The sequence below is a fragment of the Argentina anserina genome, chromosome 6, assembly GCF_933775445.1.
Source record: "Argentina anserina chromosome 6, drPotAnse1.1, whole genome shotgun sequence".
In the NCBI taxonomy this organism is placed as follows: Eukaryota; Viridiplantae; Streptophyta; class Magnoliopsida; order Rosales; family Rosaceae; genus Argentina; species Argentina anserina.
The window spans coordinates 26,543,647-26,561,850 of record NC_065877.1 but is presented as its reverse complement, the minus strand read 5'-3'; the positions used below and the strand labels follow the sequence as shown (position 1 = coordinate 26,561,850).

The 18,204-nt window shown below is 38.0% G+C and overlaps 1 protein-coding gene across 6 annotated transcripts in view; it reads right to left on the bottom strand.

Annotated features, from left to right (window-relative positions):
- The window catches only part of LOC126800472 (midasin), a 31,311-nt gene that overhangs the window by 10,687 nt on the left and 2,420 nt on the right, over positions 1-18,204 (bottom strand). For 5 of the 6 annotated variants that reach the window (XM_050527840.1, XM_050527838.1, XM_050527841.1 and 2 more), the window contains exons 4-42: positions 17,483-17,763; positions 16,690-16,884; positions 16,374-16,573; positions 15,736-15,845; positions 15,543-15,662; positions 14,624-14,702; positions 13,961-14,083; positions 13,786-13,885; positions 13,613-13,709; positions 13,393-13,527; positions 13,267-13,314; positions 12,990-13,166; positions 12,778-12,903; positions 10,890-12,689; positions 10,499-10,548; positions 10,214-10,409; positions 9,957-10,061; positions 8,845-9,612; positions 8,509-8,644; positions 8,209-8,307; positions 7,998-8,098; positions 7,799-7,888; positions 7,654-7,719; positions 7,378-7,542; positions 7,090-7,297; positions 6,122-7,005; positions 4,481-5,977; positions 4,213-4,393; positions 4,074-4,133; positions 3,893-3,981; positions 3,535-3,783; positions 3,091-3,226; positions 2,931-3,016; positions 2,770-2,855; positions 1,931-2,075; positions 1,740-1,805; positions 1,211-1,403; positions 802-956; positions 415-522 (exon numbers count right to left, since the gene is read on the bottom strand). In XM_050527840.1, coding sequence (XP_050383797.1) covers positions 415-522; positions 802-956; positions 1,211-1,403; positions 1,740-1,805; positions 1,931-2,075; positions 2,770-2,855; positions 2,931-3,016; positions 3,091-3,226; positions 3,535-3,783; positions 3,893-3,981; positions 4,074-4,133; positions 4,213-4,393; positions 4,481-5,977; positions 6,122-7,005; positions 7,090-7,297; positions 7,378-7,542; positions 7,654-7,719; positions 7,799-7,888; positions 7,998-8,098; positions 8,209-8,307; positions 8,509-8,644; positions 8,845-9,612; positions 9,957-10,061; positions 10,214-10,409; positions 10,499-10,548; positions 10,890-12,689; positions 12,778-12,903; positions 12,990-13,166; positions 13,267-13,314; positions 13,393-13,527; positions 13,613-13,709; positions 13,786-13,885; positions 13,961-14,083; positions 14,624-14,702; positions 15,543-15,662; positions 15,736-15,845; positions 16,374-16,573; positions 16,690-16,884; positions 17,483-17,763 — 9,510 coding nt within the window. The remainder of the gene's footprint in view (positions 1-414; positions 523-801; positions 957-1,210; positions 1,404-1,739; positions 1,806-1,930; positions 2,076-2,769; positions 2,856-2,930; positions 3,017-3,090; positions 3,227-3,534; positions 3,784-3,892; positions 3,982-4,073; positions 4,134-4,212; positions 4,394-4,480; positions 5,978-6,121; positions 7,006-7,089; positions 7,298-7,377; positions 7,543-7,653; positions 7,720-7,798; positions 7,889-7,997; positions 8,099-8,208; positions 8,308-8,508; positions 8,645-8,844; positions 9,613-9,956; positions 10,062-10,213; positions 10,410-10,498; positions 10,549-10,889; positions 12,690-12,777; positions 12,904-12,989; positions 13,167-13,266; positions 13,315-13,392; positions 13,528-13,612; positions 13,710-13,785; positions 13,886-13,960; positions 14,084-14,623; positions 14,703-15,542; positions 15,663-15,735; positions 15,846-16,373; positions 16,574-16,689; positions 16,885-17,482; positions 17,764-18,204) is intronic. The other variant, XM_050527842.1, reaches the window with a different exon arrangement.

Below are 18,204 nucleotides of genomic sequence, written 5' to 3'. Positions count from 1 at the left end.
CGGAGAGTATATGACAAAAACTGGTACTCCCTCCCTGTTCTCAAGATCAGTGGTAACTTTGTTTCGACCCCACAAAGCTAACAACCACTGATGTCATAGTCCCCACAGCCAGCAAATCACATGAAAATCCCATGAAAATATGTGGTAACTGAAGACCATAAAGATCAAAAACTTTATCTCAATCTTTTAATCCCCTATATCAATTCTACGATGTCTAACACCCGAATAACCTAAAAATGAGCTATCCACAAAGTTTTTTGCTTTACCCATTCCCCAATGCCTTGAACAAAACTCGAAAGGGATGTAAGTTATGAACTGCTATACACCGAGATCTGGAAAATACCATAGCTTTATCTAACACATTGAAATTTAGATCACTGGTATTGTAATTGAATACATAATAAAATTAAAAACCTTTCTCTGCAGCTTTCTGCAATCCACTTCAAGCTTTTTCAATCTCTGTACCCTTTTTTCATCTCTGTCACCAATATGTCCAGCTAAATAATCACATTTTTGTCGCACCTACACAAAAAATAATGATTAACCTTTATGTTCTTCTAACCAGGGAAAAATTAAAGAGCCCAGGTAAGCTGAACTTTTATTTGATCAGGATATGCCAATTGATAAACTTTACATACTAAAAGAACCAACGCAAACTTATTTCGCAACAAACACATGCATAGAGCCATACAAGTAATACTTAATATTTTGAAAATAAATTGCAGAAACTTGGCCTATGAATAACAAGTGAATATTTAAAGACTGACAGTGGACTAGAGAATTATCATCACAGAGGGCAACCTGAATTTCAAGTTTCAGTGAAGAAATTTTTTCTGCTATCTGTGAATGCTTGTAAAAGTATTTCATGGCAGGATCCATATCATCAGAGCTAAGCAGTAGTCTTAAACGTAATATTCCAAGCCGCAACCAAGCACACCCATGATTGAAGTGAAAATCTGGGGTCAGAAAATAATTAAGCGTCAACAATAAGATAAAAATGAGAACTATGAAGAGGAGTTAAGGAAAATACAGCTGAAAAGAAACCACTCCCATGATCAGTATGATATCATGGTAACATCCAATTAGTTCCCTTGAAACAGGTAAGACATTGGTGAACGAAAAATAAACTCCAGAAAGATAGTAAGAATAGGCAAACATGCTTGCTATACATTACAAATTTACATGAACAAACAAGTAAAAGAAAGCTGACCTTTAGATAAGCAATGCGGCAGATAAAGGTTATAAAGCAGTGGCTTGATAAACTTATCCACAGACTCTTTGAGCCCATGATGACTTGATTCCGAAATCAAGGATCCCACTCCCTCAATAAAGTTTTCCACCAACTCTTTTAATCCATTGTGTATCGACTTTGAAAGAAGAGACTCCAGAAGAATGTATCCTTTCTGTTAGCATAAGAACATGTAGAGTGCAGTCAACATTTTTTAAATTTAGAAATCAACTGGGTTTCCAATTTTTTTAGAAGAGTCAATATGGTTGGTGTAAAATTTCTTCTACATATAAGTACCATCAACTACCATAATAACCAGTTATGCAGTTTCAAGAATTATATAAATGCAGAATTGTATAACACTATACCCATATGGATAATTGCAGCATCGAGAGGTTATATAGTCTTAGAAATGCAATTTTGGAGCATAAAAGAGGTAAAAGCAAAACAGTAAACAAATTTTACAAGCATTCCTGCACAGACTGACTACTCTTTTAGTTAAACAACATACCTCAAATACAGACTTAATTTCAGCAAACTGGTGAGTACTGAAAGATTTTTCATGCGCATATACAATCTGCAAGAGAACAGAAGACTTAGATGAAGAGAACTCCATAAATAAATTGATATAATACAAAAGAAAAAAGCTACAGAACAAAAGCGGAAACAAAAGCTCAGAGGAAGTCATAGAAAATAGTCTACCTGCTGGAACAACGAGTGGGCAGCAGATAGTAGAAAATCAGGTAAGTTCGCTCCAGGGAGTGAGTTGTGCCAAAGATTAGATGATGCCACTCTAAGCTTTAGAGAACCCGCATAATAATTCTGAATAGCAGAGGTGCTGCTTTGCCTATTTGCACACCAAACAGAGTTATGAAACTAATCTATTTAAATATACACTAAAAATTTGCATGGCATATAATATCATGCAAATGTCAAACATTGTCCATATAATGAAGAGAAAGCAGCTCCTCTTCAGCAAGACTTTAAACCGGCTAGAAGATAACTGGAAATTATTTGACCAACAACCTAGCAGTATAATATTGACCAAACAACAGAAGAACAACACACACACACTGTTTACTCCACTAGATGTGTGTATGTATATATATATACAGGGCTTCTCGGCTGCAGACGTCCGCACAGTGCAGATACGGCGATTCCGGCGACACGCAACGACGGGACAGATGGTGATGGCCGCACTCCCCCCCCTCAAGTTTTTGGGCAACGTGTGGAAATTTCGAGATACCTGCCAGCATGGGCTGCACTGCAGCTCCAGCCGGCAAAGACAGGAGCGTCGGGAGCACGGCCGGCACCATCCGCGCCGTCGTTGTGGTGTCACTCCGGCGAGAAGAAACAGCGTCGCCGGCGTCGGATCGAGGAGAAACGGCGGAAATCCAGACGGAAAAACCGTCCGGACATCCGCAGCCGAGAAGCGCTATATATATTTATTTATTCCCAATCTTTTTACAGATAGATAGGATCATCAGTAAGGAAATATAAAATATCATCAGAAATCCTGAAAAGAGAAATAAATATCTTACACTATCTCGGAGACCGTTGCGGTTACCACGGGCAGAAGGAGCATATCAGGCACACGAATATTATAATCATCAGTCCTTGAGAAACTCTGTAAAAAAGAGGAAGTCCATCAATGAAACATAACAATACCATAACGATACAGAAGAATCATCTGATATCTAACCTCAACTGAAAGAGGGCGATAGCTCCACAAAGATTGATGCCACCTGAACCACAGTTCAAGCACAAAACTGACCATTTTTACATTTGCTGCAACACAAGGAAATGATTAGGAGTTCAAATGCTAGAGCATGTTAAAAAATATCTACAGCAAATCCACTTACCTGCATTCACTGAACTCCACTCATCCAGTATCCACAAAATCTTTTGATGTGGCGAAAACACTTGAGGCGGTCTTGATGAGTAGTCCAATGAGAAATCTAAGGCATACTTCAGGTGGCCAGAAACTTTGGCTAAAACCTGTTGTTTACAGATAAGTAAACATTTGATATCGAAATGAAATACGAACTGTATTCTAAGGTAGCAATCTCTCCTTGGGTCCATCAAACAGTTAATCAAACAAGAACTTAACCACAAAAAGAATTTGAAAAGCAAAACCCAGGAAGAATTGGGTATCCAAAAATTCATAGAATGGTCTCAAACAAACAATTGATATTGTCTCCAAGGGGTTCAGAATTGATCAGCAAAAAATCAGAACTAATGAAACACTAAACATATATAGATTATAACTATATATACCAAGAGCATACAAATATAGAGGATCTTACTGGCTGCATTCTTTTGGGATCAATTGAAAGAACATGTGATAGCTCCAGAAGTAGCTTCATATCCAGGGCAAAACTGGTGCTGTCAACTAGGGGAGAGGTGTCCCGCCAAGTATCATACCCAGATCTGTGGCCTAGTGCCTCATTTGAATAAGAACAACACAGAGATAAATTTGAACCGGTGAAAAGCTTGTTAGATGATGAAATCTCCTTCAATTTGATTCTTTTCGTTTCAAACATTTGCAGGAGCGTCTGCAGAAGGAAGAAATATTACATAAATAGATATTAGCACGTTATTGACAGAATAATGTGCACATTTTTCTCTCGACAAAAAGAAATGATACATATGACAAACCAAAACCTGGTAAATAGCGTTCAACCGCGTCAAAAGGTGGTCATCATCCTCAACAGAATCAGATTTTCCAGTGATGCATGATGTGATGGAAACACCTACAAGAATAACAAATATTAAAAGGAAATTCAGATGGTATATCAGTGAATAAATGTGTTTAAGAGAAACTGCAAGTAGGATATGATCTTACCTTCCAAAACACGTGAACGTATATCCGATGACACAAAGCCAATAGAATCATTAACTGTAACTGTAAAATAAAACATCAATGATCATATTATTTCAACTAAAAAAGTTGCATTAACCAAAGCAACAAGAAATTTTATTACCATGCGCAAGTAATTTGGGCGATGTTGGCCAAATTGACTCGCAAAGTTCTGAAATCAGGAGTTGCTTTTCAAATAATTTAGCAGAGCGTGGCAATGCAGGGTGACCACCATGAATCCACAGCAAAGACTTCTCCGAGTGAAATCGCCAAGACGAGATCTTTTCCAGATTCTTGCTCTCCTTCTATATCAGACAATTAGGAAAAAGAAAAAAAATTAAGCCCAAGATACACAACAGAAGAAGTAAAATAGCATATTACTTTCAACGTACCATCAGGTCATCTACTTCTTGTGGACAGATATTCTTCAACTTTTTAGCCCGCTTTAGTACCATATGCCAGGATAGTAACGAAAGTTCAAATTCAGATGACTCAAGACCATCCCAAAATAACATGTGATCTTCAAGAAGGTCAGTGTACATCCCAATACGTGCATTGCAAGGAGACTCTATGAGAGATAAATCAAGGACCTTATTGATAAATTGCTCCTCCAACTTCCGCAAAGAATTTAAAACGTCCTTAAAACAGCTAGGTTTTTCACACAAGTAGTTGTCCTCAGACATCCACAGATGATAACTAACCCTCAGCGGCATAATACAACACATGGCGTTTTGGAGAAGCTTGATATCATCTTCCGGTTCTGGTGCATCAACTAATTCAAAAGATAACATCGGCAGTAGCTGCTTTTTAACATCTACTTGGAAAAGAGATGTACCCAAATGGTAATGACATGACACATATTTCCAAATCTTATGCTCCATGGTGAGTGTGAATGACTTCACCAAAGAATCAAAGAAGTAACAGAAGGGCTGTAACAAATAATGGAACCAGCTACAAGACAGAAGATACAGCTTGAGATCATTTTCAGTAGTTTGTTCAAACACCCAGTTGGCAGCAAATGATAGCTTTTTCTCAACCCTTGCCAATACCTTGTCAATATCGGCATTCTCTCTGGGGGTTAAAGTACTTAACTGGGGAGTCTTGGGAATCATAGTTTCACTTACCATCATCATACCCATCAAGGAAGGTAAATTCTGGTAACTAGAGCACCTATTCCTGGCCAGATGTAACTTGTATGATGCATACTTAGCCCCCAAGTACTCTAGGTACATGCAGTTATTCATCACAGAAGATTCTTTTGCGTGCCACACAAGATCTCTAGGCGTCATAGACGTCGGCAATCCTCCAGGCAAACACATATATGGAGACAGAGATGAGCCAGATTCACATAAGTCACTCAAGGATAAATATGTATCTTTTACATGATTGATAACATTTTCACCAACGGTGTCACCAAATGAACTAAGATAAATATGTTCCCAACTTGTTTGTAGGCTCCATAAAGGTTGGCTGCCAGTTTTGAGAAGTTGTTGAAACAACTGAACCCAGCGAGAAAGCTCAAGGTATGTGATACTAATGTTAAGGCGTAATCCTTCATCCTTAGCATATATATGTGATTTGGCCATCGCGCACACCAATTTAGAATAGGGAATACCAGATAGAACAAGAAATCTTTTCACATCATTGAGCTCAATTCTTCCACGACTACTCATATTCTCATCCATTAGCCAATATGGTGGCATCACACATATTTCAACTCCTCTGTTCCTCATTGCTCGGGAGACTTCACCAAACCTTGGGTTAACTGTGAGGAACACGCGAAAATTAGAATGTGGTTGCAGAACAACTGGCCTTCCATCAATTATCCCGCACTCATTAAGTGTTATGGATCCAGAGGGTTCCACCAAAGAGTTGATTCTATCAAGTACCTAGGATTTTTTTTAAAAAAAAAGCAAAAAAAACACATGAGAAGGTAAGTAAACATTGATGAATTGATACTTTTGACTACATAGGACAACAGTATAGTAACAAGAAACAAAAGATAAATCATCAATACAGGAGAACTTGCGTACCGAAGGATTACAACAATTTGCATTCTCTAGGACAATCCACTCCCCTCGTTCTACAGCCTTTATTAGTATGCCTGTTACCCATTCAAACTTCGCTGAGCGTCTCTCATATCCTTCTTGCAACTTGAAAATTGTGTTCCTGACCTTATCGAGTTCTTTGCTTGACCAACTTACCGACACGTCATTGTTCTCCAAGACCAGATTTAAGTGTTTCATAATCTTAACCAACAGAGTGAGAATGCTTGAAAATCTCTCTCTCTCCTCCACACGAGAAGACGTGAAACAAGAAACAGAGTCCTCATCCAACTTTGATAATAAGGCAAACCATCTGGATATAGAATTATCTTTAATGATAGATACGTTTGACGACTCCAATTGCAAGCTGCAAAACTCGTTTACCCAGAACTTGATCTGAGAAATAACTGAACGTAAGTTCCGAAAGGCATTATATTGCTCAAAGCATCCAAGCAATTCAGAGATGTCGGTCCCAGATGACAGATGTAATTCATTTAGCACGTTTCCAGTGAGCTGCGCCAGTAACCTAATCAACGAGGTCTTACCTGACGAAGCTGGACCAATCAGGATACACATCCATTGATGCTCTACACAACATGCAACTGCTTCCAAGCTCTTACGAATTACAGGCAAAATCTGCAGTGCATTGCTAGGGAGTGCAGATGACTGAGAACAACTCCTCCTTACAGCAGTATTTCCAACATATAAGTATTGAGAACTAAGCTGAACCCGTGGATGAGGATTTATATATGGCTTTATCTCAAAAATCTGCTCGTACAACTGGAGGACTTTTCTCCTGTCGGATTCTGTACGCATCCTTTGAACATAGACAACATCCAAAAAGCAATAATCTTTGGACTTTGAGGGTGCATCTGAGATTGAATGCAACATCTTAGAAACCACCAAAATTACTTGAATACTAAAGAGACACGACAAGAAAAGAAAGTGGTTCAAACCCTTTATTATTTGACAGGAACGAATCACATCCCGTAGATTAAATTCCCATGGAGAGCCATCCAGAGCAAACTTGCGGTGCACCATGGTCTCTTCGTACATCCGTTTATTGAATAAAATAAGTTTTGAAAGCAGAGATCTACAGATGGAAGGATAAAGTGAACTACAGATAAAAAGATAATCATCATCAACCAACTCCTCCACATAAACCTGAAACAATTTGAAGGCCATGAATTAATTGATTGAATGATATAAGCATCAGATGCACATGCAGGTAAATCAACAAGTACCTTAGTGAAACGGTTGAGAAAGGATTTAGGAAGGCCTTTTCTGCCTCCGCCTTGATGAGAGGGATTTTGACAAGCAAATATTCTGAACGATGATGGACACTTAAAAGTACAGCCCAACTCTGGTATGAAGACCTCAGCTCGATGATCCAGAATAGCATTCAAACCCTGAGAAGATAGTTTCCCCAATAACAATCATGAGCATCAATTAATAAATTAGAAAAACAAAAATAAAAGCAAGATAAGTAACTTGGGGAAAATAAAGGATGAGAAATATGCCTCCAATACAGACTGCGGTGCCAGATTAAGTTCATCAAGCAAAACCCAAGAACCTTCTTTTAATGCCTGCAAGAGTTGCTCATAAGAATAAGAATCATGAAAAATCGAGTCACGAAGTAAAATCTACAAATTGAGATGTTTTAACCTGCAGTAAGATTCCATCTGACCAGGCAAACTTCATTCCTTCATCACTTTCAACTGGTAAATCTGATCCCAACAAGTCCATCATATCCGTCTGCACCAGCAGCAGAAGAAGCATCATGGGATGCAAGGAAGAGGCAAGAAGAGAGTGATGCAGACATTTGCAATGAATATAGCATTACAAGTAAAAGAAAAATGCATACCTGCTCAGATAAATTTATCCTCACAACTTTGTGACCAGAAAATTTTCCCAAGGCAACTACCAAACTCGTTTTTCCAACACCTGGACTACCTTCTAATAGAACTGGAATGCATAAAACAGTTGGGAATGTTAAAGGTAAGAATAAAAACAAACAGAACAACTCAATAGAAAGAGGACACTGAGAAGAGGCACACATGGAAGAAAAAAATTACCAGGTTTCGAAAGCTGCATAGCTCGTAGAACACGCAAGGCATTTCTCCTGGTGGTTGGTGCCAAAATCTCGAAATTTTCAGCATCACAATTCTCAGAACCTATACACAGTAATGCAATACGATATGTATAAGACAGCAGATCGAAAATATCAAAAACAAAAAACAACCATCAAGAAGAGTGTGGAATTCAGAATCATTTTATGAGTGAGCAGGGGTAGGCTAGACATATCCTGTGTCATTGTTTCGACAACTAAAAACAATCTTCTTTGCTGAAGTCTGAATCATGCAAGACATAGTTACCTTTTTCAACGAAGAATGGATGTACACCAAACCTGTTGTCACACTGCATGGTATCACTACTACCCAAATCGCTTCTAGCTGTTTCAAGATCACCCCAACCAAAATTTTGCATTGGGTAGGCCTGTTTATCAGTGCCCTGTTATACCATCCAGAAGCACGGTCAGATTTAATTTATCGTGAAAACACTGATATCACACACTCAAAACTGATAGTTTTGGAGGTAAAGAAGAGAATGGGAAAAAAAAACATCCTTCTGTCATTTAAAACTCAATAATGTATTAACATATTAAGACAGATTAAGCAGGAAAAGAAGAGTTACAAAAGAAAACCACACACCTGCATCTGCAGTACAAGATTCGATAGGCATTGCTCTCGTAGCTCCGCTGCATTACTTTTAGAAATCCCACTCCCTAAACTTAGTCCATCAAGCAAAATAAGGAACGCACCATGAAGGAATGCGTACTGAAGTCCCAATGTGATTTCAGTTACATTGATAAAGTCAACCCAAGACAGCAGATCTCTCACAGTAAGCATCCTCCCTAGTTTTAGGTCATTGAACCACTTCCAAAAACTCAACATAGGATCCAGGATGCAGGTGAGCTTCTCGGAGGACAACCTCTTTGATGCAATACTTCTGAGCTCAGCTATATCATCTACCGGGGGCACCCAAATCTCTGTAAACCGGTTACGAAGAGCTGGAGACAGTTCCTTCTTGCCAAAATCACCACCAGGATTCATTGTAGCAAGCAAAAAGAAATTTTCATGAGCAACAATTTCCTCCAGATCAGGACCTCCTCTCTCAGCTAAAGACAGAGTTCTTTCTGGCTCCAAGACACTGTTCAACCTTTCAAGTACGCTATCATCAGCAAGGGAAATCTCATCCACGAGAAATAGATCACCCTTCTTCATTGCCTGAACGAGGGGCCCATCCTGCCACGTAAAAGGCTTTTTCCACTCTTGGTGCATCTTTGAGAGCTTGAACATCATCTCTTGTAAAGTCCTTATATCTTCATTCGTGACATCAGAACTGCCTTTGTGATTTCTGAACATCTTGTCTAGATATGACAGCACTGAAGAGGCTTGACCTATGTCTGAAGAGAGACCCTACAAAAACAAGAAATACATGAGAAAACAATAATATTACATAAAACTCCACAAGAGCAAACTCAAATTTTGGTGAACCCAGAATTGGTAGCACCGTCAATTCAGTAAGAAGATAGACGCCCTTTTCACAAGAAATAATTGAAAGCTTTCATAAATAGATGACACAATACTTTTTAAAAAAAAAAATCCCATTTGTTGAATCTCCTTGCAGAGGATAAATGAAAGCACCTACACACCTAGACCAATATAGTCCACATTTCCTTAGCACACTCTCAAGTCTGAATTAATACCACATTCCACATACAGGTGCCGTAGAAATAGAAAATAAATCATAAGATGCTTACAGGGTACAGGTGGAAGCGTTTAGAAACTTCTGCAGTCATCAGTTCTTCAATTCCTTCCTTGAAATCTGACATTAGTCTTGATCTATCTCGAATAGGATAAAACCCCTGCAAAAAAGTTTATCAACTACCACCATTTTCTACAGTAAAATGAGACTACAGTTTTACAAAACACTAAAGCGTCTGCAGAAATAATACTGCAGCAGAATACCAAATAAGAATAAAATTAAGCTGCAAAAAGAATACAGAAAATAACCAACCCCAAGAAAATCTGAGGTCTCTGAGTATTGATGACAGTTCAAAATGTGCAATTTTGAATGCAAAATAATACTCAGTAACTGACAGACGGTGGTCTTTCCAGCCCCTGTTTCACCAACAAGAAGTACTGGCTCCTTCACTCTATAGCAACGCTCCACAAGAAAGTACAATCTTCTCATACTGTTTGTCCAACTAACACTACATTGTACATAATCACTAGTGTGAGTGAAAAAAGTATTCGTACAACAATCAGAAACACTAGAACTAAATAAAACTTAAGTACATACTTGAGGCTCTCGGGTAGTTCAGGACAGTTAGGCAAGTTAGGAACATGCTCCTGCAATGAAAATAAATAAATTAGAAGAAGATTTACTAAGGAACTACTGTGATATTCAGAAAAAAAAATTATCACAGCTAGTAATCTTCTGCTAACCAAAAGAGAAGGGGATTTGAAATTTCTTCCATAAACATAGTAAAGACTACAACTTAAGTGAAATAATAATTCTTATTAATTGGGAGGATATTGACGTGACCCAACGTCAAAATAAGCCAGTGATACGCAGCAAGCTGACTAAAAAATAAAATTCAAATACAAGTTCAAACCCATGAAAAGTCAAAGAATCTCAAAGCAGGATGTGCAAACACAAACATAAATAATAAGGAGAAGAAAGTAGGTACCTGACCATACAAGTCAGCAAGGTCAACAAGGAAGGTTTCCTGCAGAACCATTTTAACAACACATTTCTCACCTTCATCGCGCAACCTCTCTGCCAGAAGATAATAACCATCTCGGACCAAATCCTCTGGCTTAGCCCCAAGTTCTATGAACCGATCAGCCCATCGAAACAGATCACGTGGAGTAATAAACCCATGTTTCCCGGCAAAAATGTTGCTTGTCTGCCTCTTCTCTTGCAATTTCTTCATTACAGCAACCATGTTCTTGGCCATCTTTGGAGATATTCCAGGCCGCCGCCTCTCTAAGATTGTGCTCAACTCGGAATCAGGTATTTCATCTACATGGATCTCTACAAAACGATTGCGGAAAGCCCGAGAAAGCATTTTACGACCACCATACAAACCGGGTGGATTTTGGGTGGCAAAAAGCATAAAATTGGGATGTGCAAGAATACTTTCCTGCAGCTCAGGCACAAAAAGCTCCCTGTTATCATCCAATAATCGATTTAATGCTTCCAGCACATCAGATGGAGCCAAGTTAAGCTCATCCAGGACAATCCAATCGCCATTTCGTACAGCTTTTACCAGCACACCTTCTTGGAATACGAGGTTCCCAGAAATATCAACTACATAGGAACCAAGATATTCCTGCAAATCTGTGTGTTCATGATTATTTATCCGTACAAAATTATGATTTGTTACTGCAGCAAGATACCGGACAAGGCTAGTTTTGCCGCTGGATGTAGGACCCTGCAAGAGAACAGGATACTTCTGATTTTTTGTCCAAATAGCACGAGCCAGATTCCTGAGGTGCTCCTCCACACTTGCAGTTATGATGTACTTCTTTTTAAATTCATTAGAGTTCTCCCCAACGGTGTAGCATTTTGACAAGTAACGATCATATGAAACTCTCTTTGGAGTCTTCTTCTCCAACAAATGTTCTAAGATCACTTTCTCCATGGCTACAGCACTACTTCTATCCAACAAAGTGAGAAAAAACATACAGAACCCATCATAAATTGCTTTTTCAAATCCAAAATATCTTTCTGCCTCCTCTGCATATTTTAAAGCACGGTAAAGAGACCTTAAACTATATTGCGGTTTCTGATTAGCTCCATCCTGTAGCTTTTCTTCAGATAGTTTCTTCGCTGTCTTATAAAAGCACACTATCTTCTTTACTAAGTCTTCCTTCGGTTTTAAGTCTCCAAAAGTCTCCTCGACAAACCGTTCCAGGTCTTTATCATCTAAAACCTCATCAACAAAATACTCGGTAAATCTGCTCCTTAAAGATAATGGCAAGTCCCGCTTGCCAGCATCAGTAGCAGGATTCATACAGGCAAATACCCGGAAGTTAGGGTGTCGTTCTATATAACTAATATCCCCTCTTTCTGCTAAACAGAGTGACCCATGCTCTCCTTCCAGAACACCCATAATCCTCTGCAAGGTCTCCGGAGGTGCCAAATTCACTTCATCAAGCAAAACCCACTCACCATTTTTCATTGCAGTGATAAACGCTCCTTCTACAAATGAAAATATCATTCCACGTACATTCTCTAGGTTGAATTTAAAATTTTCCCAGGCTTTGATTTCTTCATCAGTCCGAGGTTTCATCCGTTTCCGCTTTCTACGAGACTCAGTTCCTGTCTCTTCAACTGAATCAATTGTTTGTTTTTTTATCAACTCCATCCTTTTTTTCACAGACTTCTGGAAATGATTAACAGCCTTTATAAAGATTTTTCTAACCCTTTCCCAATTTTTTTGGGTAAGACAAACATGCATATCCATAAGCAAATCATTGTTACTCTGCATATGAGCATAAGCAACACGAGTTATAAGAGCACTCTAACGAGCAAGCAGTCAAGCAAAGAATGTTTGGTTGGACATATTGTACCTTAACAGCAAATGATTTCTTGAATAGATGCTCGAACTCCTTACACAGTAGAGGGTACACAAAACTTTCATCCATGGGTTTGTATCCCCCTAATAAGTCGGTGACATCACTTTGCTGACTTAAGTTCTGACAAAAACATATTCACACTTAGGACACATAAGGTGATTACCATATATTAGGAAAAAAATGGTCAAGGAGAGTAGTGACAGTACCAAAACTGTTAGTTTCTGATCAAGCCTCCCAGCCAGGTCCTGAACAAGGGTAGTCTTCCCGGTCCCAGTTTCACCAACCAGGAGAACAGGCTCGTTCCACTTTATTGATGAAGCCAGTCTCTCGAGCAAACAAATGGACCTATCTAAATCTATAAAAGATTTCCGTTTTCCACATAACTGCAAAGTACATAGAAAATAAGAAATCAAACTCTAGTCAACTTTTCAAATTTTATCACCAAAAAAAAAATCAAGACAAGGGGAAAAACTCAGGACTAACAGTGCTATGAGAGTGTCGGAGGGAGACTCTTAATTCCAAGAGTAATTCCTGCAGTACACATCGTATTATGAGAAACTGATGATGCCACCAAATAAATAAAGTAACTTCACTGCAATTAAATTAGACCTGGAGTTTGTGTTTGTTAGAAGGATACAAGGTATCTGAATAATCTGATGGCACTTCCCACAATCTGGCAATCTCTTTCATTATAGTAAATCGACTTCTCACAGATGTTGAAAAAGCAGCGAATATGGCTACAGCCTGTTACCACACGACAATGCTCACAACCTTTAGTGATGAATAATATTAAAGGAAAAAAAGAAGAAGCAAGCTATACAAGTATCACCTCCTCATAGATGCGTACTCTCGCATCACAATCCAAATTATCTCCATAAAAGCTTAACTTAAGCCCTTCTATGCGTTTGCACCACTTAAGGAGATCCCTATTATTAAATCCGCTGAAAGTAAATATAAAAATCCACATGAATTAAACAAAATTTAGAGTCCAACTCCACTTACCTTGACGAGAATCTACTTGGGTAACTACCAGAAGCGGAGTTTGCTTGCTGATATCCGCCAATTTGGTGTAATATGACAGAGTTGACACTTCCAAGAGTTTCTGGAACAGGCATTAGTCAGCAGTCTGTGAGAATCATGTTATACAAAACAATTTCCAACATGTTATAGGGCAAACCTGTGAGCTTGACAGTGAGAGACTCTAAACTTGGATAACACACTTTCACTATCATTTGCAAGTCATCAATAGTTGAAGGTGCAACCATCACTTTCCTCCAAACAGCAGAAAGTGAACTCCCACCTGCCGGAAAAGAATTCGACGTGAACTGATGAATTAAATATATATATATATATAAACACTTGTTTCAACGCTAACCCATTCTTAATCAAAATGGATGACAATGTTAGATTCTCTCTTCAAATAAAAAATAAAAGATAAAAAATTATATATGAATAAACACACATAAAAAGCAAGATCAACAAAAAATTGAGTAAAAGCCGTGAAAAATAAAAAACCATATCCTAGAATAGCTAGGCTCCAACATTTAGACAAAAAGAAGTGAACATCTAACTAACTCATTCCAACACAACTGCATTTCAGTCCAGCCAACTAAAGAAACAGAAAAGTCCTTAAAACATGAGAATAAAAGGATCATTTCAAATTTCCACCAATTTCTCTATAAGGCAACAATAATAATCTATAAACTCTGTTGTCCGATTTACTTGTGCAAACTAAGCGATAAAAATTCAATGCCCAAACAATTAATCGAGAACTAAATTGCATGACAAAGAGCTATGTACAACTATTGAGCCTTTGGCCAAAAAGGAAAAGGTCACAAACCTTCTGCAATGCATGATACATCACGATTTGAAGTTGAAATTGTGGAAAAAAGTCTGAAACTTTCCGCCACCTTAATCTCCTGCAAATGTGCCAGAAAATACTTTTAAGAACATTTAATGGCTAAAATATAACGCAAGCAACCCATGCACAGATGAAGAAACCACTTTCACCACATAAATAATTACATAATACTCGCAGCATAGATCAAATTGAGAAAACAAGTGATCAGGGACAGAAACCAAGGAAAAGAAAATGAAACCAAAAAACATGGTATAGTGAAACAAGTTGTAGAGCAATATAGGTAGACCATATAGTTACAACAACCAATGACTAAAATAAGAGTCAATGCACCGACTGAATGTTGTTATTGATGCAAAAAAATTGTTTATTTCTATCAGACATTACCATATTAGGGATATTATTGATTACTTTCCTCACGTCTGTCTACTAAACAGAGGGACCAATATTTTGCAACAGGATGTAATGAATTTGGTTACTGTTTACGAGTAAAAGGTCAATTGAGGGTGTCTAACATATATTGCTAGGATTGTTCCTTGAATTTTGAAACTTCTCCGCAGCTACGCAATCAATTACAATTAGTTTCTTAAAATAAAAAGTGTTCCAGTCCTGATGTTGTTATACTAACCTACTGTCTATGCACCTCAGATAACTTATTAAATTTTGTACAGTGGCTGGCATAATCCACAGGGAGTTATTGTGGGATCCCATAAATTTATTCTAATTCACTGAATTCATCACACGCATCCTCTGACTACAGAAAGTTTAGTGTCCTGTGAACGTGATCCATGAACTAAGGCCCAATAATAATACTGATTACTAATTGGCAATAAGAGTCGATTTATTTTACTGTGGAGTTGGCAGTAAAAGAAGGATAGCATTTCACAGTAAGCTGAATAACCTCTCCGTGCCCTGTTGCAAAAAAGCGTGCACCATCCAGTAAGGGTGATATGATAGAATGCACATCAGATGGTGCTTTATCTATATCCTCAAAGACGACCCAATACCCCATAGAAACAGCCTGTTAGAGAAGTTGGGGTTAGAGACTACATGTATACACAGAATAAAAGAGAATATGTGAAAAAGATACAAACCTGAGTAAGTGACCCTGGCTGCCATCTGAATTCACCAGGTTTTTCAGTACAGACATAGCTGCCGATGAGTGTTCTACCGTCAATTTGATCATCCATATGAATTGATAAAACTGCAACACGAGAGCAGAACCAGTCACACAAGAAACTGGACCACAAATTGGAGTCCAAATTTTTAGAGCATGAAACTAGAAACACATGCCAAACAAGTAAATCTCTAAATTCATAGCTAAAGCATGCTCAACACTACCCTAGGACTCTTAGGTCATAACCAGATATCTCAGATCAACATTTCTAGAACACTTAATTATGCTTAATTTAGAATTTTAACTTTCATTACAGAAAAAAGTTCAAATAGAGAATTTTAGCTTTTGTGCCAAAAACCAATAAGGCAATAACGTTGAGGGATATTGTGTTTAAAGAAGGGTACACAGAATAGTTAAGGCTCTACTTTAACAGTTTAATTCCCAACATGCAGAAGTTAATATATACTGGTACTTAAAAGAGTTTTATCTTGCCCGTGACCTAAACCAGATCTATAAATATAAGTTAATCGTTCCACGCTCCACCCTAAAGTACTCCAAATTCACATGTAAATTTTGGTTTAGATGATATGATACTATATGTCAACTTGCACATACCTTGATTGCCACTGTCATGGGACAACTTGCTGATGAGAGCAGATTTCCCGCTACCAGTAGGACCATAAAGAAGAATAGGCCACCTTTGACTCACAGCTAAGAGCATCATTTCATAACTTTTCTTCACAGCAGATGTCAAGACAAATGGATTTGCACGTGACATATCATTGGTCAAAGAAAATGCAGCCGATCTCTCATTCCTGCATATATAAAAAATCGACATGCAGTAGTAAGACACAAAAGAACAGTTGTGAATTTATACGGCGGAAACTTGACAATCAAACTGTCTCTCAAAGAGGAAAACCATGTAGTCCACCTTTGTCTCTTAATTTGTGGCTCAGTTCCATAGCACTGTGAAGAAACAGGCAGAGTATTAAAGCTAGAAGACAGCATACAGCTTCTCTGACAGTAACCACTGCTTCCATTCTGTGAATCCAATTCATCTCGATTGAATGAATCAGCATACGAGTTCGCATTCTCCAAAGAGACATCCCAACAAAATTCTTTCCACCTAGAATAATGAAATACATAAAAATTACAAACCACACATAATTAATTTTTTCTATCTAGGGGAAGGGGGTGGACATCAAACCGAATCTCCAACATCATGAAGAATATTAGATAAATGCCTTGGCATACTGTTACAAATAAAGAAGTCCCTATTTCTTTCTTGTTTCTCTGATTTGAAAATTGACCACTCCCCCAAAGGGGCAGGTGGCTATTGGGAAAGATCTCTTCCAAAGGAGGACTACTGTGTCATTTACCTCAGTGATGGGGAGGACAATGAAGATTATGCATTTCTCCATTGGCTCTACTGAAAGTTGATTAGGTAGATTAATTTTCGCTGCATCATTCCAAAAAGGTGGTATGAGCTTTTGGGTGCCTTTACCAGATAAAGTCTAATGGAGCTGTTAACTAGGAGCAGCTTTATATGGAGAAGAAAAAAGGAATTTTGAGGTTTATGAGGGGGTGATGATGAAACTGAATGGGAATCGAGTGAGTTTATCATTCTATTACAATCTATCTGCTAGAGGTGAAGTAAGGCTAGCTTTTGTTGCATTCTTATTGCTAGTCTTTTATTTTAACTTTTCAAAGTGAGCAAAACCAACCTTAATAAACATGAAAATGCATCCTCATCTCTGATACCCAATTTTGAAAATGTTTCATCACTGAGCTTAAGCATAAGTGACACAATCTGCAGCCCACACCATCTTATGTCTGTGATAACCTCCACAATATCTGAAGTACTTTGCAGATCAAGACTAGCACAATGGCTAACAAGATCCAAGAAACAAGACAAGTCCAAGTCCCAAAACTTTGAGAATTTATTATGTTCCGTTAAGAGGAGGCAGTAAGATATCCGAACAGCATACAATACACTAGTTCCAACCTACAAGAAACAGATGAGAAATATGTTAAATATATGTGAATCAATCAGCCGAAAGTTGCAAAAGGTCACCAAAATGTAACTATGATTTGTTTCTACATCTCAAAGACTCAGTGAACAAATTTTGTTTTTTTTTTTTTAATGAAAAGTTGAAGTTCAGAAACAGAACGCTCTAATTGAACCAAAAATCTAAGTCAAGAAAATCCTACATTGCTGCAAGGGCATGAAATATGATAAAATAGACCAATGTGGAACAATCAGCCAACTTTCAAAAGGCCACCAATATAATTATGTCTTGTTTCCATATCTCGACCACTCACTGAACAGAAATAGTTTCTTTTTCTTGAGAAGTTCAAGTTGAAATAACAGAACACTAATGAAACCAAGATCCAAGCGTGCGAAGAAAATCCTACATTACTACAAGGCTACCACATAGAAGATGGA